The 26,911-nt window shown below is 38.2% G+C and overlaps 3 protein-coding genes and 1 non-coding gene across 8 annotated transcripts; 3 read left to right on the forward strand and 1 right to left on the reverse strand.

Annotated features, from left to right (window-relative positions):
• Positions 1-1,676: 1,676 nt before the first annotated feature.
• On the forward strand, positions 1,677-2,561 carry LOC121515052 (protein FAM180B). The gene is made up of 3 exons (XM_041795619.1): positions 1,677-1,843; positions 2,006-2,061; positions 2,152-2,561. The coding sequence occupies exons 1-3, from the start codon at positions 1,774-1,776 to the stop codon at positions 2,494-2,496; spliced, it is 471 nt and encodes a 156-aa protein (XP_041651553.1). The 5' UTR covers positions 1,677-1,773; the 3' UTR covers positions 2,497-2,561.
• A 31-nt stretch (positions 2,562-2,592) lies between these two features.
• Positions 2,593-9,435, reverse strand: ddb2 (damage-specific DNA binding protein 2). Its single transcript, XM_041795618.1, has 11 exons — positions 9,300-9,435; positions 9,072-9,212; positions 8,860-8,978; positions 8,363-8,554; positions 7,770-7,936; positions 6,164-6,263; positions 5,840-6,017; positions 5,422-5,567; positions 4,049-4,204; positions 3,639-3,684; positions 2,593-3,012 (listed from the first exon to the last, which is right to left on the reverse strand). Exons 2-11 carry the CDS (start codon positions 9,202-9,204, stop codon positions 2,774-2,776), a joined length of 1,476 nt encoding a protein of 491 aa, XP_041651552.1. The 5' UTR covers positions 9,205-9,212; positions 9,300-9,435; the 3' UTR covers positions 2,593-2,773.
• kif23 (kinesin family member 23) lies at positions 8,957-24,620 on the forward strand. 5 transcript variants are annotated; one of them, XM_041795615.1, is made up of 24 exons: positions 8,957-9,031; positions 10,476-10,539; positions 10,707-10,835; positions 11,668-11,773; positions 11,978-12,114; positions 12,214-12,323; positions 12,408-12,578; positions 12,739-12,783; positions 14,141-14,253; positions 14,534-14,655; positions 14,755-14,857; positions 14,947-15,026; positions 15,128-15,247; positions 15,349-15,508; positions 16,064-16,225; positions 16,332-16,498; positions 17,255-17,428; positions 17,562-17,765; positions 18,463-18,822; positions 19,062-19,295; positions 20,316-20,404; positions 20,501-20,579; positions 21,268-21,338; positions 24,099-24,620. In XM_041795615.1, exons 4-24 carry the CDS (start codon positions 11,731-11,733, stop codon positions 24,112-24,114), a joined length of 2,760 nt encoding a protein of 919 aa, XP_041651549.1. In that variant the 5' UTR covers positions 8,957-9,031; positions 10,476-10,539; positions 10,707-10,835; positions 11,668-11,730; the 3' UTR covers positions 24,115-24,620. The 5 variants fall into 5 exon arrangements, with proteins under 5 accessions (XP_041651549.1, XP_041651547.1, XP_041651548.1 ...); XM_041795613.1 differs by lacking the exon at positions 8,957-9,031 and adding an exon at positions 10,056-10,206; XM_041795614.1 differs by lacking the exons at positions 8,957-9,031; positions 12,739-12,783 and adding an exon at positions 10,059-10,206.
• On the forward strand, positions 14,309-14,405 carry LOC121515832. The gene has a single exon (XR_005992420.1). It is a non-coding gene; the product is annotated as a Z30 small nucleolar RNA (small nucleolar RNA).
• Positions 24,621-26,911: the final 2,291 nt, after the last annotated feature.

Here is a 26,911-nt window from a genome sequence, read left to right on the forward strand (position 1 = left end):
CCCTTTCTTTGCCACTTTTCTCCTACTCTTAGCCCTTTTTACCACATTTTCAACCATTTTTCACTCCTTTTCATAATTATTTATTTTCCATTAAAATTGTCTATTTTTTTCTACTTTGAGATATAAGATCTGATCTTATTTTCCTAATCATCTAGTTCAGTATTCCCGTATACATTGTTAAATTTAATTTTTTTTTTTTTAACAAAGGGGTTTACATTTCTTAAAAAGGGCTGCATTGTACTACAGCATACATTAATACAGTTACTTTTGTTGCTTTTACAAGAGTGGTTATTATTCAGGTCAAAACCAGGATTTTGCTAACCTCCATGGCCCCTAGTTTGGCTGGGCTTAGAAAGCTCTCCCCTTTACCTCCCTATTTTGAATGTCTCTGTTTAGTGCAGTGCAGAGCCACAATCTGCATGAGTGACAACATCATGGCTTCACAATAGAAGAGTGAGGGTACACTGTAAGACTGACCTCTCATTGGAGAAGTATGGCACATAATGAAGTGCAAAATGTGAAAACAGAAAACCTTGCACTGTTGAGCAACCTTTGATGTACACCAAGCTAGACAGGGAAATAATTCCACTTTTAGTGTAAGTATGTTCTACATTAATCTCAGAGTGAAATATTTCAAGATGTTTTTGTTTACATCTTATGGCTTATAGCTAATACAAAACAGTCTTGACACACTGACTCCATCCTCAGTTATCTCTTTGTGAAGCTCCCATTAGTTCTTGAGTCTGCTTGGCTTTCATCCCTTGGTGGCTGAGCTCATCCCTGTTGTGTGTGTGCTTTTTCTTATCACATTTTTCCCTTCCAGTCAACTTTCTATTAATAATCTTTGATGCAACACTCTGACAACAGCCTGCCTTTTTAGCAATGACCTTCTGTGGCTTACCCTCCTTATGTAGGTTGTCAATGATTGTCCTCTGGACAATAGTCAAGTCGGCAGTCTTCCCCATGATTGTGGTTGTGTTTACTGAACCAGAGTGAAATGAAGCCTGGGGAAACCTTTGCAAATTAGACTTTTCTGCAATATATAATATTTTATGAAAGTGGATTTTTGATTTGTGTGAGCTGTAAGCTGTAATCGTCAAGAATAACACAATAAAGTCTTTCAATGTTTCACTTTATATGAGATGAATCTTGATTTGGGAAACTGACTTTTTCATGATATTCTACTTTTCTGAGATGCACCTGTACTTCAAAAGTCAAGTGTGTTCAGTCCATAGACGCTTACAGGAAATTATTTGAAGAAAAGGTTATGTAACACAGGGCTAGGCATGCTCCTGTCACAACTTTTTTCAGAATTTGCTGCAGGCATCGAATTAAGAATGTGTGAATATTTATAGGAGGTTTATCAGTTTGAACATGAAATGTCTTGTCAGGATTTCCAAATCACTGTTTTCTGTTTTTTATTCAAATTTAATACAATGTCCCACCTTTTTCATGGATGGTTTTGTTTGTCTCTGGTAATACAGTGGCAAAAGTTAGTTGGCAGATAAATGTAATATTTGTGTGAGTTTTAGAACAAAGTCTGAACAGTTTGTACCCTGTCTTATTTTAGAACTCATGTGGTGGATAATAAGAATCAAATCTTATAAAATATTGGTCCCAGCTCTTCAACAGAGCTCACTTGGCTTTGTTTTGGTTTCCTTTGTGGAAATATGCACGGTATTCAGGCAGAGCTTTTCTTGCCCGGATTCATAAAAGTGAGTCAGAAAGAGGAGCGATTGGAGGCATTATTCGTCTCTTACCATCGGGAGAAGAATGATGAAAAAACAACTTAATATCTGCCTTTGGGTCCTTTTGTGGATTTTGTTTGAGCATATGCTGCAAGGTAAGTAAACTACAAAAACATCTTAAATGTTTGAGCTGCAACATATTGATATTTCATGTGCTGTTAATTTGCAGAAAGAATCCATGAATGCAAGCACTTCAGTCTTATTCGCAGTGATTTATCTCAACTATGCCACTTAAACTTCAGTATTTTTTACTTCAGATGTCTCTGCAGGCACACGCCCAACCTCTGCCTTAGATGCAGACCTGATGTTTGAGGTATTTCTCATCTGTCATTCAACAGACTTCTAAATGCAGATCTTTAAGGCTGTACTGGCAGAATAAGTGATGTATGCATTCTGAACGCAGATCTTGCTGGGTGGGGTAGAGCTCGACCAGGACAACAACATCATCCTTGTTGACAAGGAGCTGGCATCGATGAGGCCAGGTCGGGCTTTTCTTTCTCAGATTAATGACAACATCCCCAGAAGTCTGAACTCCATGGGACAGATGGTGACCACACTGAAGGGTCACAGGAGACCGCTGGCTCCAGAGCAGTTTGAGAATCTCGTCCTGAGTATGGTGTACTCTGCTCACAGGACCTGGCATCAGGAGGGAGGAGAGGAGCAGGAGGCCTGGGGTGGAGTGCTCCTCCAGCTGGCTAATGTCACAGTTCACCAGCTACGTGGAAGTTATCTCTTCAGTTATGACTGATAGACACTAACATCCTGAATGAGGTAAAGCTGTGTGCAATAAATCTCCTTGAATCCTCCTTTCCTGTGTTTTTAATTCATGAAAAAAGGACTAAAATTGCATTAGAAAAACTTTTATTCGACAGTAGAAAACATTTGAGAAGATACAAGAAATCCAGTGAGAAACTGGTTTATAAAAGAATATATGACTCATTTTACAACATCAAACAATCCCTGAAGTTTAAGACTTAACGAACAGTAAACAAGAGTATGCACATTGATTTTCAAAACAGAATCTTTCACTTTTTCTTTATCTGTTTTTGTTTGGTAAACCCAGTCTTAGTCTTAGTCTCTGACTCTTCCAGAGAAGCCAGCTTCTTCTTCAGCTTTGTATCCAAAGCAGGTCCTCTCCGGTCTCTGCCTGGGCGTGGCTGAGTCTTCCTCTGGCTTCTCAAACTGTCTGCTGAGCTTTGGCTAGGCTCTGTGAGTCGATCGCTGATCAGCGACTCGTTTCTATCCCAGACAAGCACTGTTACACCTGTGAATGAGCATCGGCCAGCTTCAGTGGTACAATTTTACTTCTTCTCACAAAACTGATTTAAAGCAGTGGTTCTCAATTGGTGGCTCAGGGCCCAAAAGTGGGTTGTGTGCTGAAAGAAAAGTTGCAAAAAGGCTATGCTGTATGGAAACCCTAAGTGGACATATAGTGCCTATATAAAGTATTACCCCCTTGGATGTTTTACTCTTTTATTGATTTTATAAATCAATCATAGTCAATAGTCAATATGAAAACAGGCTTTTCAATGTAAATTAAACATAATATGTAATGTGAAATAAGTGACTGTATAAATCTTCATCCCCTTCATGTAAATATCTAGTACATACACCTTTGGCTGTAATCACAACACTGAGTCTGTGTGGATAGGTAAAAAAAACAGCAGTTCTTAAACTTGTTTTGTCCTGTTTATTTCTTCAGTCCTGTGTTTATTTTTATTCTTAATTTAATATTTCTAATACTTGAAGTTTTTTCAGGAATATAGGTAGCAATTTTGGATTCAGGACATGGTGTTTAGCCCTGAAGCTGGGCAAGTTGAGAACCACTGCTTTAGATGAAAACATCATGTATAAATACAAGGATCACCAAGGTACTTTTAAAGAACTCACCCATTCCTGTTCCGAGCACATCGCCCAATGGATTGAATTTATTTACCTGCAAATTTAAAGAAAAGATTTATTTTCTTAGTGATGAAGTACAGTTTCTGTATGTTTGGGTATTTCTAAGGGGGATGTACTATGAAGCAGAATTTTCAGTGATCAAGTAAATTCTAAGACCAGCAGAAATAAAAGATTTTATTTGCGTATTCTCACTTACCAACTGTAGCACAAGTTCTTCCTGTATTTGTCACTGCAGTGGTGTGATTTTAATCTGGATTTTGTGTTAAACTCCTTGATTTTTTTTGTACAACCACCTTTGATGGTAGACTTGTTCATGAACTCAAATATCAAAAGACAACCTGTGAATGTTGAACTTATTTTGTGGTTTATTTCAACTAGTGTTGCCAAAGAATACTCACAGATTTGATCCCTGCAGCGTTGGGATCCTGCAGCTGATACACAAGCTCTGCTGTGTTAGAATCAAAGATGTCGACGGTCCTGTGATCTCCGGGACAGACCCGATCATCAGGGTAACGGCCCGCCACGATGAGGTCATAGACAGGGTGCCATGTGGCCTGCAGAGAGATAATGGCAATACTAAGTCTAAATCTAAGCATAGACTCTGACTCTGAACACAAAATGCTTTGCTAGCTCAGTCTTTTTATAACAAAGATACAGTTGAAACCAGAAGTTTACATACACTATATAAAAAGGCACATAAACTTTTTTTTCTCACCGTCTAACATTAAATCAGATTAAACTTTTCCTGTTTTTGGTCAGTTAGGATTACCAAAATTATTTCTATTTGCTAAATGCCAGAATAATAAGAGAGATAATTTTTTAGACAATTTTTCATTATTTTCTTGAGAGTCAGAAGTTTACATACATTTCATTAGTATTTAGTAGCATTGCCTTTAAACTGTATGACTTGGGTCACACGTTTTGGATATGCTTCCACAAGCTTCTCACAATAGTTTGAAGGAATTTTGGCCCATTCCTCCCGGCAGAACTGGTGTAACTGAGCCAAGTTTGTAGGCCGCCTTGCTCACACATGCCTTTTCAGCTCTGCCCATAAATTACTAATGGGATTGAGATCAGGGCTTCTGACTTTGAAGAAAGTAATAAAAATTGTCTAAAAAAATCCTTTTCTCATTATTCTGGCATTTAGCAAATAGAAATAATTTTGGTAATCCTAATTGACCAAAAACAGGAAAAGTTTAATCTAATTTAATGTTAGACGAAGAGAAAAAAAAGTTCATGTGCCTTTTTATATAGTGTATGTAAACTTCTGGTTTCAACTGTATATGCTAAAAGTTCATTTTAGGCCCTACCACCTTTAATTTCTCATACAGCACCATGCATCCTGCTTAGCCATTTCAGAATTGTATTTCTATTGCCCTTTTCTCTTTTTATCTGCTTCCTGATAATGATTAGATATTTTACATTAACACAGTCTCCCCCATCAGCTATGTATTTCAGCAGCTGATGGAGGACACAGGAGTTTTCATGGGTTGAAGTTCCCGTATAAAACTTAAGAAAAAAAGAATGGATGTTATCATTTCCAAAATTCATAGCATGACTTTATCTAATGAAATTGGCATTTATATCCTTTTAAAAAAAGATTTATATCCCCCCTTTTTGTATTTTGAAATGAGCTGGAAAGTCTTGGATGAGACTGCTGCTACTGTTGCCAGTGATGTTCTGAAACCGTCTCATCGCATCACGGATCATTGGTCTGAACTAGGCTTTAAAGCTGTGACTCCAAAGCAAGGCATGTAGAGAAGGGATATACCTTGATTGGTGTGAGATGTTGGAACTGTCTGTGTGGATGCTGGATGATATGTTGAGGTTTTGACCAATCAGGTGACGAGTAGACCCGGATCTGGTCATACTGGTCTGTGGTGAGCAGCTTGGAGCAGTCAAGAGGGTTGAAGTAGGCTAAGGATATGAACCACATAAATTACCAAAATAATACAGACTTTTATTTTGGGTAAGGGAATTTTTTAAATACTAAAATTAGGAAAGCTGAGCCTAAAGAGAAAGATAAAAGGCAATTATATTAACTTTTCAGAAGTCAGAAAAAAGATAAATACAATCAATCATTTACAATATTTCTAATTAATGACATTTACGTCCAAAATTAAAATATACATATCTTGATGTAGAAACCTTACGTTAATGAAGTATCAGTTTGTCTGGATGATAGTTACCTGAGTTCACTGCACGCTCATGAGGCATGTCATGGAGGAAGCTCTTCTTGTCTTTGATGTTTCTCAGGTCCCACAGCTTTACTGTGTGGTCAACCGAGGCTGTCGCTAACAACCAATCACAGCGGGAGTTGAACTCAGCATGGGTCACTTTAGCTTTGTGCAGTTTTTCACTGAAAATCTGTTATATCAAAGCAAAATAAAAACATCTTTAAAACCACTAAATACATTTTCTTCTGCCTATTAGCTTCAAGAAGATATATCAAAATAGGATAAACGAGCCCTCTGTGCTAGAAATTTCTATTTAATAAGAGCATGGGCACACACCTTTTGTCCATCAAGACTCAGCAGTAACAGCTGTCCTACGTTGTCTCCCGTCACGAGCATTTGTCTGCTCACTGACACATCTACACAGCAGTACCAGAAACTGGAACAACAGAGAACAGAGTGAATTCACCACATATAAGAAAGCTGAATATTACACAGCACGAAAATAAACTATAATTAAAGAGAAACTATAAATATAAGGTAGATTTTTTAGTAAAATTAAAAAAAGGTTAATAAGAACATTGCTCACTAAATTCAACTAAACTAGAAATCACACATCTAAAACAGGCCACGTTAATAAAAGCAGTGTTTATACCATTGTTGTCCAGGAAAACTTCTGTAGGCGTTTCCCACTATCATGTCCTATTTCAAGGATTTCAGATAAACTGAGGGCTGCATGTTTTGAGCTAAAAATCAACATTTAAATGTCTGAAAATGTGTATACAGTTCCTATTAAATTTTTCACACCTGTGCAATTTTAATCCTTTTGTTGATTTTATAAATCAATCATGGTCAATATTTTTTTTGACAAAAAACAACTCTTTAATGTCAAAGTTAAGACAGATTTCTACAAAGTTATGCCAATTTAAAAAAAAAAAAAGTCACATTAATAAATATCCACCCTTTCAAGCCAGTATTTTGTGGATGCACCTCTGACTGCAATCACAACACTGAGTCTGTGTGGATAGGTTTCAATCAGGTTTGCACATCTGGACACTGCAATTTTACTCCACTCTTCTTTGCAAAACTGTTCAAGCTCTCCTTGTTCAAGTCCATCTACAAATCCTCTATTGGATTGAGGTTTGGGCTTTGACTCGGCCACTCCAGAACATTCACCTTGTTGTCTTTAAACCATGTCTATGTAGCTTTTTACTTTATGCTTCTGGTTGTTGTCTTGCTGGAAAATAAATTGTCCCCCGAGCTTTTGAAGACTGAATAACATTTTCCTCCAGAATTTTCCTGTATTTTGCCACACTCATTATACCCTCTACCTTTACAAGCCTTCCAGGGCCAGCTGCCAAGAAGCATCCCCATGGCATGATGCTGCCACCACTGTGCTTCACGATGGGCATGGTGTGTTTGTGGTGATGTGCATTGTGTGGTGTCCGCCAAACATCACAGCGTCTTGTCCGATGGCCAAAAAGCTCCATTTTGGTCTCATCAGACAAAATAACTCTCCCACCTAACCATGGACTCTCCAAAATGCCTTCTGGCAAATTTGTGTTTTCAGCAACAGTTGCTTTCTCTTTGCCACTCTCCCATAAAGCTTTGACTGCCAAAGAACCCCGGCAACAGTTTCTGTATGCAGAGTCTCTCCCATCTCAGCTTCTTGCACGGTCACTCAGTTTGTGAGGGCAGCCTCATCCAGGCAGATTTACACATGTGTGATATTCCTTCCTTCCACTTACATTACTTAGTAGAAATCTGTTTTCACTTTGACATTACAGAGGTTTTTCATTTTTGTGTCAAAAAGCCAAATTATATTGACCACGATTGATTTATATAGAATAAATGAATGGGTAAATCCTGGAAACACGTGCAGCATCATTATTCTTTTGCAGTACATTAAAATAGCATCTATAGTGTGAAGAATCAGTCTTCTTACCAAACATCATGGTGATCATGGCCACAATCTTGAGTTCTGGACAGAAGTGTGGATGGATGACCCTCAAAGCTCTGCATGGTCACCGTTCCCTGACCAGAAGCCACATAGACTCTGGAAAGATCCATCGGGCAGAACTTCATCCCTCCGATAAAGTCTCCTGCTCCACTCTGTGCGCACATACACAAACGCAGGCCTATCATAGGGCGGCTATTCAAACATCCCAACCATGCAAACCATTAACAAACAGGGCCAGCCTGATTAAAAGACTGATGCTGGGCTAAGGAGAACAACTATCTACAACCCTTTATAACGTTAGCTTCAAAAGTTAAGCTGCTCTTAAGTCTTACTTCAGTGTGTCTGTGCTGGCAAAGACTGTGAGAGTTTTCCCACTGAAACCTTGCAGGGCTGTGGTACCCGCAATAGAGAAGGTGAACAGCTGAGTGAGATTTAACTGGTTAACCTTCATGCCTGTAACTGAGTCTCTAGCCCCATCTGAGCACAGAACCAATAAAACCATACTGTAAAATAAGAAATAAATCTGTTGGTCATCCAGCTTTATGGTAAATGAATAAAACCACCAAGCAGGAACTCACCCCTTGTAGAAATGTTTTCTTTGCAGGTGCATTAAAGTCCCACAGGTAGATGTCCCCACCCTTGGAGCCCACAGCCAGAGTGCTGGGGTGGGTGGGGTGCCACTCCAGGCAGGTGATCCTGCGGTCGAATGGGCTGGTGGCACCATGGAAATGATAGGATGACAGAGAACGGACAAAAGGCTCCTGAAGACACTGGAGAGGATGACACACTTAAATCAACAACTGTCTACATACTATAGACACATCACAGCTGTTTGAAGATGGTAGAAAAGCAGACATTTATTCATACATTTCTAGTTCAATTTTACGCCATAAAAATACCAAGTTATTTTGTTGTTTCCTCAAGATCTGAACTTATTTATCTTGTCATATTGTAAGGTCTTTTATCAGCATTCCATCGGGGTATACATTTTTAAGAATAGTAATAATACACATGCACTACTTGCACTGGCTAATGCACTTATGATGCATAAACGTATAGTGATGCACAGTCTGACCTGTCTCATCTGTGAGTGCAGACTTTGGCCCAGTGTGCTCTTATAAATGTAGTGCAAGATGCTTCCTTGCCAGCCTCTCTTCTGCACTCCTGCGGACTGGGTGGAAGTGGGAATACCTCCTGCAAAACACAGCGGACAAACTCGGCTGTCACGCCTTTTAAAAGATCGTTTTGTAAGTGTCACTGTCAGCGTCATCTGACAGGGCTACTCACCCTGTTTGGATGACTCTCCATCTTTTTTCTCTCGTAGTTTTTGGGCAAGAGTTGGAACACAGTTCTCTTTGGTCCTCTTCTTTACTCTACTCTTTGATTCAGATGCATCTGACTTCATCGGTCTATTTTTCATTTCCCGGTCTAAAGGAAAAACTCAACTCATCAGAAAACTGGAGACAACACATAACCACTTGGCTCTTTAGATCATAAAGACGATATTTTGCCTACCTTTGATTTTCAGCGTCAACAGTGCAGTTTCAGAAGACTGAATCCAGTGTTTGCATAACGCAGCAGTACACGTGAGGACGTCAATGGCTGCAAATGCCAGTGTTTTGTAACTGCTTGGTATTCAGCCAGTAGACTGTAGGGGGTGGTGTTTTCGTATATTATGTCTATGACCAAAACCCTCATTTGACGCCATGTTTGGTGTTTTCGTAGGACTACAAAATGACGACATATCAGCGTTAAGAAAATAAACCTAATCGTTTGTTAAGTTTTAGATTAATAAATATGTCTTATGCCTCTTTTATGCATTTAAAGAAAGAATCAGAGCTGTAACTTGAAACCTTAGCAAACTCTTGTAACTATTACTGTACTTTTAGCGATTTTTTTCACAAATGCTTTCTATTTTTTGTATTATTTTTTACTCTTTAATTACAATTTTGTTACCATTATGTCTGTATTATATCTTTAACTCATGTAAAACCTTTTTTGTTTACAAATAAGGTTATTTAAAATAAATAAATTATAAATTCAAACACACTGTGGTAAACCTTGAAGAAAAAGTAAATCAAATTTCCTTTCATATCAAACTTTTTACTTTAAATTTTTTTTTTTTTTTTTTTTTTTTGCTTCATAGTGTATTCATTTTAAGTGTTTCTAATCCGTTTTGTTTTATACATTTTCCAGTGCTCGATTGTAGATGTGTTTATTTCGGTTTATTTACATTTTGTAATCACCAAGGAGAGTCGAGAGAGAAAGCGGAAACGCGTGATCTGTTTTCTGAACTCTAATTGGCTGTCCCCAGCTCCTTTTGAATAGCGTTCCCTGATTTGATGCGGAGGGAAGTTCAAAAAATTTAGGAACAGGAACGGTGAAACTACTGGAAGAAGCGAGTAATAATGATACGACAAGCGTAAGTAGTAATAAAAACGTATTTTAGTTTTATTCGAGGTGTTATGCACACGTCTGGAATGCCAATACCGTGTAATGTATTGTTACAGTATGACTTATCGGTTTGACGACGTAATCCAAACAAGGAAGGACTTATTAGCTTAACCGTTAGCCGGAGGCTAAGCGGCTGACTAGTCTGTGGCTTCGTCGACTTATCATTGCCCACTGTAAACGATATCTTTAACAATGTAGCCTCTGTGCTAAAAAAACTGTGAACTTTGTCTCTTTCAGGAAGGGTAAAACCCCCCGCAGGCCTCCAAAAAAGCCCTCCAGCAACCAGAAAGACCCTGTTGGTGTGAGTTGCGTTTAGTTGAGAAGGAATGAGCCATCAAACAGTTCATAATGTTCTAAAATGTTTTATGAGACATTTGAGAGATTTTATGAACAACTTGATAAAAAACACTATTCATTAAACGTTTGAATTTTGCATTTAGAGCGTGTTTGAATTGTGTTTTTCCTCAGGTGTACTGCCGTGTACGACCCCTGGGTGTGGAGGATGAAGAGTGCTGCATTGAAGTGATCAGTAGCACCACCATCCAGCTACACGCTCCTGAAGGTTTCAAAACAAACCGAAATGGAGAGTACAAAGAGGTAAGACATCCAGCAAACCTGGATTGGATATCTTACGTCTTATTTTTAATGAAGTAATTTACTAGAGCTAGAAATTCATTGTCATTAGAGACACTTTGACTGCTGTGTCCTGTTGGGATGGTGATATAAAAACTATTGTCATTCATGCCCGTGGCTCTGGAGAATAACGTGTAATTGATCTTGTAGGGGAACTAGTTTTAGATTAAATAGAGCATGTTGTAATTGATCAAAAGTTCGCTAAAGGATTTGAGTGGCTAAATGTAAAATGTTGGTAAAGCAGTATAAAACTATCAGTATAAAATAGGGAGATACAGTTGGTTATGGAGGATGCACTGTTGTTGATATAAAAAGTATATAAAACAGGACCCAGTATTGAACCTTGTGATAATGGCAGACACACAGAATGACAATTACTGACATTGATTTCCATGTGAAAGGCACTACTGGAACCATTTACAGGATAGAGAGTCAAAGCCAATCTTTCTTACCCTCACAAGGAGCAGGGATTGGTCAACGGTGTTAAAGGCTTTTGTTAAATCTACAAATAAATATATCTCTTTGTCAATATGAGAAATTATATTTGTGACAGATGTGACAGCAGTAATAGTACTAGGATTTCTCTGAAGCCTGATTGATGTGGACTTAATACATGATTACTGGGGAGTAATGACTTGATTTGATTATTGACTAATGACTGTAAGGTTTTAGCTAGACAGGACAGTTTGGAGTTGGGCTGCTAGTTATTGAGGTCGATTTTGTCCCACCCTTGCGAAGTGCATCCACCGGGATAATTTTCCTGATCAGTTCTAATTAATCGTTTTTTCCCTCTCAGACACAGTACTCCTTCAAAAAAGTCTTTGGCGTTTCAGTATCTCAGATCGAGCTGTTTGAGAATATGGCCAAACCTCTTGTGGACGACCTCATTCATGGGAAAAATGGTAAGACTGCTGGCACGCTTGGAAATATCACAAGAGTAATGAGAATGTTACTATGAGCCACATTTGACTGTCAAATCTGCCTGTCTGTAAATCTGTATTTTTTAATTTGAGTCTATGCTCAGTTAGAAAAAGATATTGCACACCAGATACTGATTTGTTTGGAGGTTATTTTCTGCTGTTGAGTCTCCTCTCTGATTGTTTTAGGGCTTCTCTTCACATACGGAGTCACAGGAAGTGGAAAGACGTACACCATGACTGGCTCTCCAGGCCAGGGTGGACTTCTACCTCGCTCACTTGACATGATCTTCAGGAGTATAGGACCCTACCAGGCCAAGAGATATGTAAGAGATTTAACATCCAACAAATCTTTTGTAACCACATTGTTTTAAATATGTGTGAAATATGTATCTTTAAACTCAGCTTACTACTCATTTTTTTAGGTTTTCAAAACTGATGACAAGAATGGTATGGAGGTTCAGAATGATGTGGATGCTTTGTTGGAGCGCCAAAGGCGGGAAAATAACTTGCCTGTTCCAAAAACATCAGCCAGGTAAGTCTGGATCCTGTGAAGAAAGTTGTGCTACAGTTTATCTGCTGCATTGGGATGTATCACATGTGACTGCTTCTCTTTCAGGCAAAAGCTTGATCCTGAAATTGCTGACATGATAAAGCAGGAGGAGGCTTTCGAAGCAGATGGAGTTGATGAAGACAGCAGTTACAGTGTGTTTGTGTCCTACATAGAAATCTACAACAACTACATCTATGATCTTCTAGAGGAAAACCAGGAAGATGCGATCAAACCAAAGTGAGTTGGAACCTAATCTAAGTGTTAATGTATGACTTTACACATGTTTTTGAAATAGTAAGAGACTTTTGTTTTATTTTGTGTTGTGGATTTAAGAGTTGTTTATTTATTTTGGTCAGAGTAGCTGGAAGACAAAATTATTGTCTTTTCTTTTTACTAGGTGGAATGGTGGAGGCACACCAGTGCGCCAGAACACTGATTTCATGTATGTGAACAGTGAATACTCAAACACCAGACATCAGAATAGCTTTTTATTTAGGTTTACTTTTCAAAATGGAACCTCATCAATACATGAGACATTTTTAAATTCAAAAGCTTTTCCAAACCAGTAGTATCACAACATATAAAACGCTTAGTATCATTTAAATCTTTTTATTTCAGTGCAAGTTGAGAGTTCAAGTAAAGATACTAAAACAAGGGCTTATAATATTGGTTTATTTACACAGTTTGGAGATGTTATTTGGTGGTTATAGCGATAATTTTCATGATTAAAACAATAAATCACGCTTAAAGAATAGATGATAATGAAAGTACTCCTTATTTGTATCCCTAAAGCAAAGGCTCTCAACTGTGAAAATACCATGCAAGAAGTTTACTTGAATGAAAAAGTCAATCTGGCATAACCTTGCAAACAGATGGATATGCCTGTTTTCTTGCTTTTCACTGGTGAATCCATCTTGCAAAGCTCCCATCTGAACCGTTTGGGCCCGGTTAAAAAGTGACAGGACCAATCAGCGACGAGGGGCAGTACTTTCTGGCGCAGCAGAGTCGTGACGTAAACAAGCAGCAGCAAGAGCTGGTGCAGTTATGGAGGAAGAGATTAGCGTGGATGCTGCTAAAGCGCCAGTTTTATCAGAACTTGATGACATTTCTTCATTAAAAGAAGAACAAAGAACAGCAGTGAGCTGTTTTCTTTTCAAAAACGACAAAAGTCGAGTACTTACATGTCTGTAGTCGCCATGTTGCGTTAGTCGTCAGTAGCTGCGCACGCGCAGCTTGCTAGTGGCTACGTTTCGTGTTTCGTGGCTCTGATTGGCCTGTAGAGATGTGAGGGACAGAGCGTTCACCCAATCATACAGTGAGTTTTTTTTTTAAAAGCCTCTGCCTTTTCTCAACCGTTTCCTGTTGAAGCTTTCCCAGATGGATGTGTGAAACACATCCATCTGGCATGTCGGGTTAAATCTGGCATAGAGAGTAAAAAATGAGTAGTGCAGCAATTATTGGCAAAGTCTTGCACTCTCTGTGTGCTCAGGCAGTTTTATGGTTTGTTACTCAGCCGAATATCATAACTTCACCAGCTGATGTCTCATTGTTGACGAGTATCCTTAAAATCACACAAATCATCAACTCCCCTGGCTGCTGCTAGTTGTCTTTGTCATGGCAAACCTCCTTAATGTTCCCCATCCTGCTGTTTGTTGCTTTGTATTGCGCGACATGATTGTAACTGTTTGATTGTTTTCCATGGCTGACATAAAGCAACATTAATGCCCCTGTCCTTTGTGTTGTGTTGTGTTGCATAACTCACATCTTCAGTCACTAACATTGTTATTTTCTCAACTCAGACCACCTCAGTCTAAAACCCTCAGAGAGGATCAGAATCATAACATGTATGTGGCTGGTTGTATGGAAGTTGAAGTTAAGTCTGCTGAGGAGGCCTTTCAAGTATTCTGGAGAGGTAAGCTGTAAGATCTATATTATGTGTATTAAAAAAAGAAAAATAAGGAAAAGCACTGCAATGATGATGGTAGATGTGGCTGACCTGGTATTGCTGACCTCTGGGTTTGCTCTGACCAGGAAAGGATCTTTGTTAATCTTCTCTCTGAGCAGATTTCTTAAAAGTTATTTAAATCAGTCATGACCTTTGTGCACCAAATCCTTGATGGTATCTGAAATAACATGAAAATTCTCTCAGATTGTAAACAATTGTTATAAAGAGATGACTGGGCTTTTTTCAGGTCAAAAGAAGAGGAAGGTTGCTAACACCCGTCTGAACCGGGAGTCCAGTCGCTCCCACAGTGTGCTCATCATTAAACTGGCTCAGGCGCCTCTTGATGCAGATGGAGATAATGTTCTCCAGGTCTGTTGTAACTCGTTATGTTGTCCCTTCATGATTAATTGCGATTATTTTCCAAATGTATGTCTTGATATTTAACTGTTTTCTGATCTCCATTGTCAGGATAAAAACCAGGTGACTGTCAGCCAGCTGTGCCTGGTGGATTTAGCAGGAAGTGAGCGCACAGGAAGGACAGGCGCAGAAGGAACCCGTATACGTGAAGCAGGTCAGTAACCCAAAACATTGTCTTTATTTATATTTTTGTATTTGTTGGCTGGGGTTGGTGTGAGATTAAAGATAATGCCACATTTGCAGGTAACATTAATCAGTCGTTGCTGAACCTGCGGACATGCATCGAGATTCTTCGAGAGAACCAGATGTGTGGAACAAACAGGGTACAAATGACACTCAAGCTGAACTATGTTCTGTTACAATACAATGTCCCTTGTGCTTTAAATGAGATTTCATTGTAGTTAATGAAACTCTTTTCTTTTAGATGGTTCCCTACAGAGATTCCAAAATAACACATCTCTTCAAGAACTACTTTGATGGAGAAGGAAAAGTCCGAATGGTTGTGTGTGTCAATCCAAAGGCCGATGACTACGAGGAAACTTTGGTGAGTTTATCCAGCGCTTCTCTTTCCTCTAGTACTTAATGTGAACATTCATGGAAGCTGCTTTTCTCCTCTGACACTCGCCACATTCTCTGTTTGTCCAGCTGGTGATGCGGTTTGCAGAGATGACCCAGGAGGTGGAGGTGGCTCGGCCGGTGGACAGGCCCATCTGTGGCTTCACCCCGGGCCGTCGCCATAGAAACCAGGCCTTTAAAGAGGAACTGTCCCGTAAACTAGAGGAGCGTGGTGGTCCAACAGACAGGGGTGAGTTATGCACTGTGTTGCTCATTCTGCTAAATATGAGTTAATAGAAACTGATGTTTGGCCTGAAAATCAAGACTCCTGTATATTAAACATGTTATGAAAATTTAGCTAAGACATTAAATTTAACCTTCTAATTGCATTATCTTAGTGAAACAAAACAACATGTGAAATCAAAACATCTTAACATTCTAACTTTAAATGTCACTCCTTAAGAGAATCAGCATGAAGCAGGTCATTTAGGTCCTGGTTTTTGTGCTTTGCTAAATTACAGCTGTTATAAACCCTATTTCCTCAGCCTATTATTCAGTCAAGTACTTGGACTGGGAAACTATTACAATTTCATCATTAATGTCTGAACATGCAATAATCAAATCTCAAAGGCTGAACTGGTCATGATAATTAAGCAAAAACAAAAATGATGCCATTTAGTGGTTCAGAAATGTTTTTTTGTATGCACAAGAAATATGATGCAGCACAGTCTCACTCAGTGAATGTTTGGTAAACTTGGATGTGCAATATGAGGTTTTAACGGTCTGATTCCATCTGTTTCCATAGATATTCCATCTGTTATCAGCTCCGTGGTTCACAGTCTCCCACCCTTACCTTCCTGTGAGCTAACCGATCCTTACGACGACATCACTCTGCCCAGGCTGATCGAAGCTCTTCAGAACAGATACAGGATCAGGCAGATGATGATCGATGAATACCATCAAGCAGGTGCTCACTCATACTGAGGCTCCACCCTTACCTCATAGCTTTTGAAAGCAGAGAAGTTGGATAGGCTGTGTTGGCTGAAATGTTCTCTACTTTTGTATTGTTTTAGCCAACATGATGAAGTCCTTGCTTCAGGAAGTGGACAACAACCTCATTTCTAAAGAAAATTTTATTCATGAACAAAATGGGAAACTGATTGAGAAGGACAAAATCATTCAGAACAACAAGGCTGAGATCGAACGCTTGGAAAAGAAAAACAAGATGCAAGAACACAAGGTAAAGACTCAAAAACATTTTTAAAAAATCCTGCGGACTGCTATTTTGTAGATATACAATCTCTACTCATAACTTCTGTACAAGAACACAGACTATTAGGGCAGATGGCACTATTTTTTATTTTATTAAATTTTAATTTTGTTGGTCCATATCAGCAGTTAACTGACGTCTGTTAAATTGCAATTACCACCAGTCCAGCCAACAGTCCACTTTAAATTGACATCTTTCAATTCCAGCACACGTCTGGTTTTTGAAGTTATTAGTTGAACTGTGAACTGTGGCAACACACAGAAAACAAAGTCTTGGTTGGATTTTTTTATTTCTAGTTACTGGCTACATCAGAAGGCCCGTAGTACAAGGGGCTGCACAGTGGTGCAGGGATTAGAACTGTTGCCTTATGGCAAGAAGGTTCCTGGTTCGCATCTCAGCCAGGGTGCTGAGTTTACATGTTCCCGCTCCAACATGCTTGTAAGGTGAATTGGTGACCCTAAATTGACTGTATGTGTGCCTGGTTGTTTGTCTCTATATGTCATCCCTGTGATTGACTGGTGTCCTGGGTGCACCCTGCCTCCTGCCCAATGACAGGTGGGATAGGCTCTACCCCCCCACGACCCTGAATGGGATAAGCTGCATTGAAAATGGATGAAGGCCCAAAGTTCCCATAGTCTATAATGTTTTTAGATGATAGCTAATTTGTTTGGGGGTTAGAAGAAATGTTGCTCACTTTCTTAAAAGTCCCATGGGTTTCCATTCCAGATTGATATTCTGCAGAAAACCACTAAAATCTACGAGGAAGACAAACGTTCACTGCAGCAGGAGCTGGAAACCAGAGACCAGAGGCTGCAGAGGGAGCAGTCGGAGAAGAGACGCATGGAGCAGCGCATGCATGGTGTGGTTTCAGACACCCAGCACAAGTGGGAGAAAGAATGTGTGAGTAACTTCATTTTTCAGTAATGTGCATAAATAAAGAAGGCTTCTGTGGCTTATTTTGTTCACCAGGCCTTAAATTTCCCAGTGACACAAAGTGTTGTTTGACTTCAAAAATGTGCCTCTGGCTGTGCAGGACAGACGTGTTAATGCAATGCAGCTGGAGATGCAGAACAAGCTCTGGGTCAAAGACGAGAAGCTGAAACAGTTGAAGGCAATTGTGACAGAAAGCAAGACTTCAACTCGTCCGGATCCTCCACCACGTCAGACGCAACCTAAACGACCTTCTAGAGAGGAACGCCTCCCTGCAAAGAGATCAGCCTCACCTTCGCCTGGCCCTGTATGTTATTGATAATGCACAATTAGAATATCTCCCTGCTGGATAATCTATTCAATGTCGACAGATGACAGTCTCAGTCACATTAAAGTTAGCAGCTATTTTTCTCCTCTCCTAAAGGAAATACAACCTTTTTTCCAACTAAGACCACTAACAATATCATCATTGGCATTCCACATTATAACATAAGATGTGTCAATCCTATAGCTGTTACTAGAGTTTTAATGCTTTAGATTTCAAAATTTGGTGAGACATTAAATTATATAGAATGATAGTAACACTTAAGGCTGTCTATGGTCACAGTGGAATTGAGCTGCAATTTACATTATAAGAATAATGAAAATATTTTTTCTTTGTTTCCTTTAAAAGATTTACTTACTGTTAAAGATTTTCTGTAGAATTTCCAAAATAAAATGAGTTTTAAAGGGAAAAGCAGAAAATCCTCATATTTGGGAGCTAAAACCAAAGAATGATTAAAATATGTGGAAGAGGGGACCTTCAGATTTTGGCCTTTTTGCTTAAATTAATCCCAAACCCATAAGAACTTTACATAGCTTCACATAAAACATTAATTGTAAGCCTACTGAATATCAGATTATTGCAGGTTTCTGCTGCTTTTCCTTTTCTATCATACCTTCCATTTTTATTTCAGTCCTTTCTACTAACTGCACTGTAGCTAACCATGCATGCATGTGTGCAGTCTGTCCCCTTTGCTCCCCAGTGTCCTGTTGATTGCCCTCATGTCAGCCCAGTGCCAGGGCAAGTCAGTGCCACTAGATTCGAGGAGGTTGAAATGAGCCCCGTCCACAGCACCACCAGTAGCTCCTCGTCTGTAGCCAGCTGCATCTCAACATGGGAGCAGCGCACTGCCCAAGGCAGCAGGCAGGGTTATCAGTCTCCCAGAACGCCCAAGAAAACCCAGTCCTCAGCAGGCAAATCCCAGTCCACAGCAGGCACCTTGGCCAGCCAAGCCAGGAGGAGAGCCGTATGTTTTAGTAAAGAAGATGAAGAGGAGAGATCCCCAACGTATGATCTAGACATTACTGAGGGATGCTACAGGGTCAGTGAGAGAGCTTCAGACAGCAGCGTGACATAGATGAATGAAAATGTCTCGTAGTCTTAAAGCACTGAGTAGATGTTCTCTGTCTAGTTTAGTAGAGTATTTGACAAAGTTTTCCCCTAGTTACAGAGAGAATATACCATCAGCATTAGTCAGAATTAATGTCAGATGTCTTTGCCAATCTTTGAAGTTTTCATTTAACCCTTGCTTTACCAAAATCTTTCTTCCCTAAACTGTAGACAGCGACCCCGGTGCGACCTCTGCACCGCCGCTCCCGCTCTGCTGGTGGGGAGAAATGGGTGGACCACAAGCCCACCTCCAGCCTGGACTTGGGTACCGTTTTGCAGCCTGTCATCCCCAATGCCATTCAGGTGTCTGCACCAAGTGAGAAGGCTCTATCCAAGTGTGATAGATACGTGCTAACACATCAAGAGATCGCCTCTGATGGCGAGATAGAGACCAAACTTATAAAGGTAATGTGTAATTCTATGGTATCAGTGTTTTGTTTTGGGATAGGTTATTTCACATCTTTAATGTATAATGTTTTCCTCTAACATCACTCTATAATGTGACATGAATACATACACAGTTACAGTTTTCTGATTCTTTGAGTGAAAGCTGTGCCACTACCACTTCTCCTCTGGAAAAAGATAAAAAATCCCAATTCTTAGGTGGTGGAAGATCCTGTAGTATAGTCATACTAATCAGTAGAGCCATTGCCTTGGCCCTTTTTTTCAGTATCTTATTAAAACCCCTTTAAATTCAAATATGAAAGTGGCCAAGTGCTTGTTCCTAATCTTCTTACACTGTCAGGTCTTGTTTCTTAACATTAATCAGAAGTAAACTTTACACTTAACCTTCCTTTCCTCCAAACTGGACAATAAATAAACCAAATGTACTTTTAAACAAATAAGACTGTTTGCTCATGTGACTGCAGAGAACACAAGATTTATAGTACATATATAGAAAGTATTAGGACTGTAGTTGACAAAAAGAAAAACTTTGTTGACTGAAATTACTTCCACACACCAACCTATCGATTGGTCGTTGATTTAAAAAAAAAAAAAAAAAAAAAAAAAAAAAATAAGGAAAAACCTGCCCATAACCTCTAGATCAAGCTAATCAGTTATAATGTCATCATTGAACCCTCATGGTAGTCTTCATGAAATTGAAATAAACCCAAAAGCTTTTTGCAGCATAAACATTTTGAACCTCTTCATGTTGTACAGAATCAACAATTTATTCAGAATTTACCAGCGTGAACCTATCAGTTTCTGGAATTCTTGATCCTTGCACAGTTACTCATTTGAAATACATTCAGAATGGTGTCACATAATGTTTTGTGTCTGCACTACATAATTCACAGACATAAATGCCAGACAAGTTAATCAGATGAGGCCAAGCTGATCTATATCCAGTGCTGGTTCTGGTAATATTAGAACTTTAAAGTCTTACAGAACTGGAGCCACGTGTTTTTTTTCCCCTCTTCTCAGGGTGAAGTGATAAGAACCAGAGGAGGAGGGCAGGCTGTCCAGTTCACTGACATTGAGACGCTGAAGCAGGAGCTCACAACAATCCCAAGGTATAAGCTGACAGACAGCTTTCAGCTGCACGACAATCAGATCTTAAGTGTTTTCACCTTTGATTTGTTAACATCACTTCACATTTGTGTTTAAAGCCGCAAAAGAAAATCGTCAGAGGGCAAACCTGCAAATGGAGCCCAAACAGATGGAGCTTGGACAGATACAGAGACAAGGGTAGGAGGATAAGATTAATGCATTTATAATGAACTAACAATAAATGTGTGACTTGATTTAGAGATATAAAAATAATGTAATAAAGTTTGTATGTGAGTAGATGCTATATGGCGAGCTTGAAAGACATGCAGAGATCTCTTGTTGGTAGAACATTTTTTTGTTGTACTTTCTAAGTACTTGAGATTATGCCAAAATTTACCTTTCAATATTTGGCATGGCTTATTAATTTAGCTAATATTTTATTCTAATGAATAAATATTAGATAAAGTATTGTCTATAAATGTATGTTATTAATTAGATTTTTATCTAAAACCCCCAAAATATGATTGGAGAACATTAATTATAAACAATGCCAGCAGGAAAAGTAGTTATACCAACATTATTTGATCAGTTTCAAATAAAGTTACCCATAATTGTTTCACAAACCTCTGACGTGTTTTAAAGAAGTTTTTAATGCAAACTACATAAGAAAGATGAACTACGTGTAATTTTCCTGTAAATAATAACTTGATGTTGCTCTTACATAACACAGTCTTTGGTGCCTTTTATTCAAATGTTTGTCAGCTGTGAATTATTCACAGGTTTAGTGTCTTCATTTTACTGCTGCAGCTTAATTTAGCATCTTTCTATTTTGTTTAACACTTTTAAGATTCAGGACCCAACATTTGTCTTTTTTTTTTTTTTCCAGTGCTCTGTGGCCGTGGAGATGAGGGCTGGGTCAAAGATTGGTCCTGGCTATGAGCATCATGGAATTACAAAGTAAATTCTCTTCTTTTATTGTTTTTTCCTCACATTTAAATCAATCAATCAAACTTTATTTGTAGCACAAAGTGCTTTACACACAACAGAAAATTGAAAGACAAATACATGAGTTCAACCCCCCCCCCCGACACAAACACATCCCTTACCCACTACTTACATCCCACCCTCTTCCCAATCTGTAGTCTATATACAACATTGGCAACTATGGCATAAATAATGAATTCCTTGCAAAAATTCTTAAAGTCTTAAAATTCAGAATGAAATAAAAACAGAATGAGAAGATACTAAAACAAGCATAGAAACAAAATATAGCTCAATAAAACTGGATAAAATAAGTAAAAAATAAAAAAACACATAAAGACAGCTGGGTCAAGTTATGCTATGAGGATAAACTACTAAAAGGCAATCCTAAAATTAAGTTATAGTGAGATAAAACCTAAAACACAGACAAAAGATGATAAGATAATAAACTAAATTTTACTTAAAAGCCAGGCTAAAAAGGTAGGTCTTGAGTTTGCTTTTAAAAACATTAACATTAGATGCAGCCCTCAGATCTTCAGGTAAGCTGTTCCACAGACAGGGGCCATAGTAATAAAAAGATGCCTCACCGTAAATTTTTGTTCTGTTTTTGGGTACTGTTAACAGAAAACTCCCTGAAGACCCGAGGGTTCTACTAGGCTCATAAGGTAAAAGCAAATCAGATAAATAAGAAGGGACAAGACCATAAAAAGCTCTAAAAACCAGTAAAAGAATCTTAAAATCTATTCTAAAACAGATGGGTAGCCAATGCAGAGGCCTCAAAATCATTGTTATGTTTGCTGTCTTTCTGATCTTTGTCAGCATCTGCACAGCTGAGTTCTGAAGAAGCTGGAGCTGTAAAAAAATTTTTTTTCAGAAGAACAGAAAGAAGAGTGTTACAATAATCTATTCTACAAGTGATAAAAGCATGAATTAATGTCTTTGCATTGGCTTGAGAGAGTAACGTTTGCACTCGTGCTATATTCTTGAAATGATAAAATGCTTTCTTGATGATATCCCAGATTTGTGGTTCAAAACTAAGATCTGAGTCAAATAAAAGACCTAAATGTTTGACCTGCTGACACAGATTAATAGATAGTGCTTTGAGTTTGCTGACCAGTTTCTGTACCTTGTTCCCTGTACCAATGACTAAAACCTGAGTTTTGTCCTGATTGAGCTGTAACTACAGGGCATCAAGTGGGTACTGTGTCATCAGGAGACACGGCAACATAAAGTTAAGTATCAGCAGCATAGCTGTGGAAATTGATGCCGTGCCTCCTGATGACATTCCCTAGAGGAAGCATATAAATATTAGAAAGAGTAGGGCCTAAAATTGAACCTTGGGGAACACCAAACTTCATGTCATAAGATTTAGATGAGTGATCCCCGAGATTCACGTAAAACTTTCTGTCACCAAGATAAGATTTAAACCAGTTAAAAACAGTGCCAGAGATGCCAATGAAAGTATATAGTCTATTTAAAAGAATGTCATGGTACACTGTATCAAATGCTGCACTCAGGTCCAATAAAACTAAAACAGAAGGTAATTTATTATCCATGTTGGACCTGAGGTCAATAACAATTTTAACTAAAGCAGTCTCCGTACTGTTATTTTTTTTTCTAAACTGGATTGAGAAATTTCATAAATATTTCTAGAATTAATAAAATCATTTAACTGGTTTAAAACCATCTTTTCTAAAATTTTACTTAAAAATGGCAAATTGGATACAGGTCTATAATTATCCAGATTGCTTTTCTTCAGAGGGGGGGTTAATGATAGAAGTTTTAAAAGTAGAGGGGAATACACCTGTCTGAAGAGAATAATTTAAAATGGTACTAATCCCATGTTTAAAAGTCAGAAAAGTTTTTAAAAAGGGATGTCGAGATGGAGTCTAAAAGGCAGGTAGTAGGCTTGAGTTGTTTAAAAACTTTTTTAAGTATCACAACATCAACCAGAACAGAACTATCCAGTGTTTCCTCATTTAAAAGCAGAGATTCTCGACAGTTAATATCAAAAGGCTGGGAATGTAAAAAGTTTGATCTAATAAAATATATTTTACTGCTGAAGTGGACTGCAAAGTCATCACATGACAATTCTGGGTTAAAAAATTGGTTAAAAACAGAGTAACTGTCTATTGTTGTTAACAGATTTTTTGTATTTTGTTTGTCATGAATTAATTTTTGAAAAATGTTCCCTTCTTGCATGTTTAACTGCCTTGTTGTAGATAATCAATTGTTTCTGGAATATTTCATAATTAATTTGCGGCTTGTTCTTTTGCCTCCTCCTTTCTGCTTTTCTGCAGTTTTTTTCGAATTGATTGTTTGTTTCTCCATGGAGGCTTTTGGTTTGTTTCGACATTTTTAATTTTTATTGGTGCCACTGTGTCATGTGCTGTCCTAAGATTACTGTTAAAATTTTTCACAATAAAATCATATGAGGAAGGTCAAGCATCTGGTGGGATATCAGTTAAAATGTCAACAAAATCTGCAGCCACTTCAGCAGTAAGCTAGCGTTTCCTGACAGTACGCACTGGGATTTCCTGCTGCTTAAAATCACTGATATTAAAAAAACACACAGAAATGGTCAGACAAGCCTACGACCACAACAGAGGTCACAGACGCTGACAGGCCATAGGTAATAATTAGATCTAAAATGTGACCTCTGTCATGTTGTTTGTTTAAAACAGCAATAACTCTGCGGTGCTACATTGAAATTAACTTTGTACCTTTACTCAACAGGCGCAGAAAACCCTGAATGCAGCTGCAGTGATCACTTCCTCACTCTCACCTGGCTGTTGTGCAATAATCTCAACCTTTTTTTTATTTAGCTGTAGTGATGATATTTAAACATTTTCCACACAACGTATATATAAAAATGTGTTTATACAGGAATCACCAAAGCTTTTTGTAAAATATATTTTATATTTGTATTTGAACCAATAGAAAAAAGTGTTTGACTGAGTTAAAGGTGGCAGAAATGTGTAGTTACTGCAGATCTGCTGCTGAGAAAAGTGTGTTTGCACATTTGTGTGTAATGTAGTCACATTTGATACCTGGCACATGAGACCTTGTGAAGCATTGTTTTTGTCTGCTGCATCACAGTCTCTTCTGGTTGGTGAAGTATAGAACTGTAGGTTAAGTAAAAAATACTCCAGAACTTTTCAAATGCCTTTTGTTTTATAAAAAAGATTCTGCCACTGAAAATGTGTTTTTACTCCTGCCTTACTACAAACCCAGGAATAAAATTCCATTGCAATAACATTTTGTTGTGTGTAGAGATGCACTTATTGTGAAAGTCAGGGCTGATACCAATGTTGAAAATATCATTTGAGCTGGAAACACTGATGTGGATGTTTTTCAAAATTAACTCTTTCAGTGTAAGATTCCCAGAATGCCAAAATTTCTCCTGTGTTTGATGACAAATACAGATGAGAATTTGGACAACAGGTCACTTCTGCCTGACTTAAAATCTTAAGCAGTTAGGTTTACCACCATTAAATTAATACTCCTGACATATAAAAAGCATGCTACTGACATCTGTTTATGCCATATTATTTACAGATATGTCTATAAACAGAGCCGATAAAATGTTGAACTGATGCATCAGTACATCCCTAGCTGTGTGTGTACACACTAAAATCTGATACAGGCTTTACAGAAGAGTGCTTCAAGGCAACTTGTGTCCAGAGGGATATATTAACCACCAGATGGCAGCACAGGACATGAATTGAAAGTCTGCACAGCAGGAACATAAAAGTAGACTGACTCAGCTTTTAGGAGGCACCCATCAATCTTCACACATCTATAAACATGTAAACGTGACCAAAAATACTTCATAAATCCCTTTACTAAAGCAAATATTAGTTCTATGCATTAACTTCGAGCTTCTTTAGGATTGTGTGAAAAATTCTGCAGCTTTATAAATGATCTATTAACAATCCTATGCAGACTACTTGACAGGTTTCTAAGGACAAATGGCCCAACTGGGAGAAAAATGTTTGTAAAAAGATTTAATGCCAAGTTAGAGCTCTAGGCTGTCCTGGTCCAATAGTGTAGCAATATTCTCAGTTATATAAACAAAGTCTGCTTTCAATTACTTTGCAGAAATTGCTTCACTGAGCTCACGCTTGATTAGACATTCATTATGTTAAACAAGACACCTTGTATATAAATCCATATTAAATTAGTCTGGTTGGCTGACTACAAGTCAGCTGGGTAGAAAAAAAACGTCAGGGTTGCCTTGACTTCACTCTTGTGTGCAAAGCTCTTGACTAAGTTTGATGACCTGTTATAACTATAAAGGCTTACATATGGCTACAGTACAAAACAGTGTCACTGCTTCATTTAGGTCTTATTGAGTAAGATGGAGCTAAAGCCAGTTTTAATCAGGTTGTACTATTGGAGATAATTAAACCTACAAGGTTTCACATTTTACATTTTTTTTTTGTAAATGTTGATGTTAACCTAGGTAACTACATCTAAGTAATGAAATGTATTTACTTTAAAGGAATGCTGCAGTTTAACAGTTTTAAAGCAGAGCATGAAGCTGGTGTGCTTTATAGTTTTGCTGATTTCCAGCTGCTAAATCCTATAAATCAGTACAAACTGGGAGTTTAAAAAACAACAATCTGAGAATGGATACAGCTCTGGTTAATGCTCAGCAAGCATTTGGCTTTGTTGCAAAATATTTTAAATATATGATTAGTTTTATTTCAGCATGTTTGAGATTTTTATGGCCTTTAATGGAGGAAGTTACTGTCCATATGTATAAGTATTCTCCAGTTTCACTCTGTTACCATCCTGTCTTTGAACATCTGGATGGAGGTTCAGGGGTGAGATTTTTGATACATTTGAAAACAAATTTATTAAAGGATGCTGCAAACTGTGATAAAGGACCATTGCAACAGGTCACAGATCCATAGTTAGGTGTAAAATAAGCAGCACATTTTACATATGTTAGGGAGTATTGCTTGTCAAAACTAGAGAAAGAATGACTGAGGAAGATGCTAATATGTTTAAGCAATAGCCTAATGGAAAGCTACTATTAAGAGCTGTACTCCCACATAATGTGAACTTCATCAGTGAAACAAAAACATTGGTTTACTTTTTAGCTGATACACCATGTGAGTTTCTTGCTGTTTCTGTTGAACAGAGTCCTCATTTCAAGTAAGTATTTTCATTCAGCTTCAGATTAGATAGATATAATTTTTGTGATCAGCTTATCAAATAACTCTCCTCAGATAAATGTAATGAGTGGGCAATTTACTTCACTGCAAAAATCTCAACCATAGAGCTCACACTGGAAAAACATATATACACAGTTCCAACCACCCAGGCTCCTTACACCCACTGACAAGTACCCAAGCTAGCATGTGTAATTTTACAAATGTTACCATTTGTGATCTTGAGGAGGTGATCCGGCACCTTAATACATCCACCTGTCCTCTAGATCCAATCCCCACAAAACTTTTCAAATGTGTCTCGTACTGCCTGTTAGGTGACCTTCTTCATATTATTAATACATCACTTCAGTCTGGAGTTTTCCCCTTTTC

The sequence above is a fragment of the Cheilinus undulatus genome, linkage group 9, assembly GCF_018320785.1.
Source record: "Cheilinus undulatus linkage group 9, ASM1832078v1, whole genome shotgun sequence".
In the NCBI taxonomy this organism is placed as follows: Eukaryota; Metazoa; Chordata; class Actinopteri; order Labriformes; family Labridae; genus Cheilinus; species Cheilinus undulatus.

What these genes read in the sequence shown, in the direction of transcription:
- LOC121515052 (XM_041795619.1), top strand. Translation starts at nt 1,774, where the DNA reads ATGATGAAAAAACAACTTAATATCTGCCTTTGGGTCCTTTTGTGGATT. An exon ending in GTTTGAGCATATGCTGCAAG is followed by an intron (nt 1,844 to 2,005) that starts GTAAGTAAACTA and finishes TTTTTACTTCAG; the next exon opens with ATGTCTCTGCAGGCACACGC. An exon ending in ATGCAGACCTGATGTTTGAG is followed by an intron (nt 2,062 to 2,151) that starts GTATTTCTCATC and finishes TTCTGAACGCAG; the next exon opens with ATCTTGCTGGGTGGGGTAGA.
- ddb2 (XM_041795618.1), bottom strand. Translation starts at nt 9,204, where the DNA reads ATGAAAAATAGACCGATGAAGTCAGATGCATCTGAATCAAAGAGTAGA. An exon ending in AGAAAACATTTCTACAAGGG is followed by an intron (nt 7,937 to 8,362) that starts GTGAGTTCCTGC and finishes ATGTGCGCACAG; the next exon opens with AGTGGAGCAGGAGACTTTAT. An exon ending in CATGATCACCATGATGTTTG is followed by an intron (nt 6,264 to 7,769) that starts GTAAGAAGACTG and finishes CTGTTGTTCCAG; the next exon opens with TTTCTGGTACTGCTGTGTAG.
- kif23 (XM_041795613.1), top strand. An exon ending in ACAAGATGCAAGAACACAAG is followed by an intron (nt 16,499 to 17,254) that starts GTAAAGACTCAA and finishes TTTCCATTCCAG; the next exon opens with ATTGATATTCTGCAGAAAAC. An exon ending in GAGCTCACAACAATCCCAAG is followed by an intron (nt 20,405 to 20,500) that starts GTATAAGCTGAC and finishes TTGTGTTTAAAG; the next exon opens with CCGCAAAAGAAAATCGTCAG.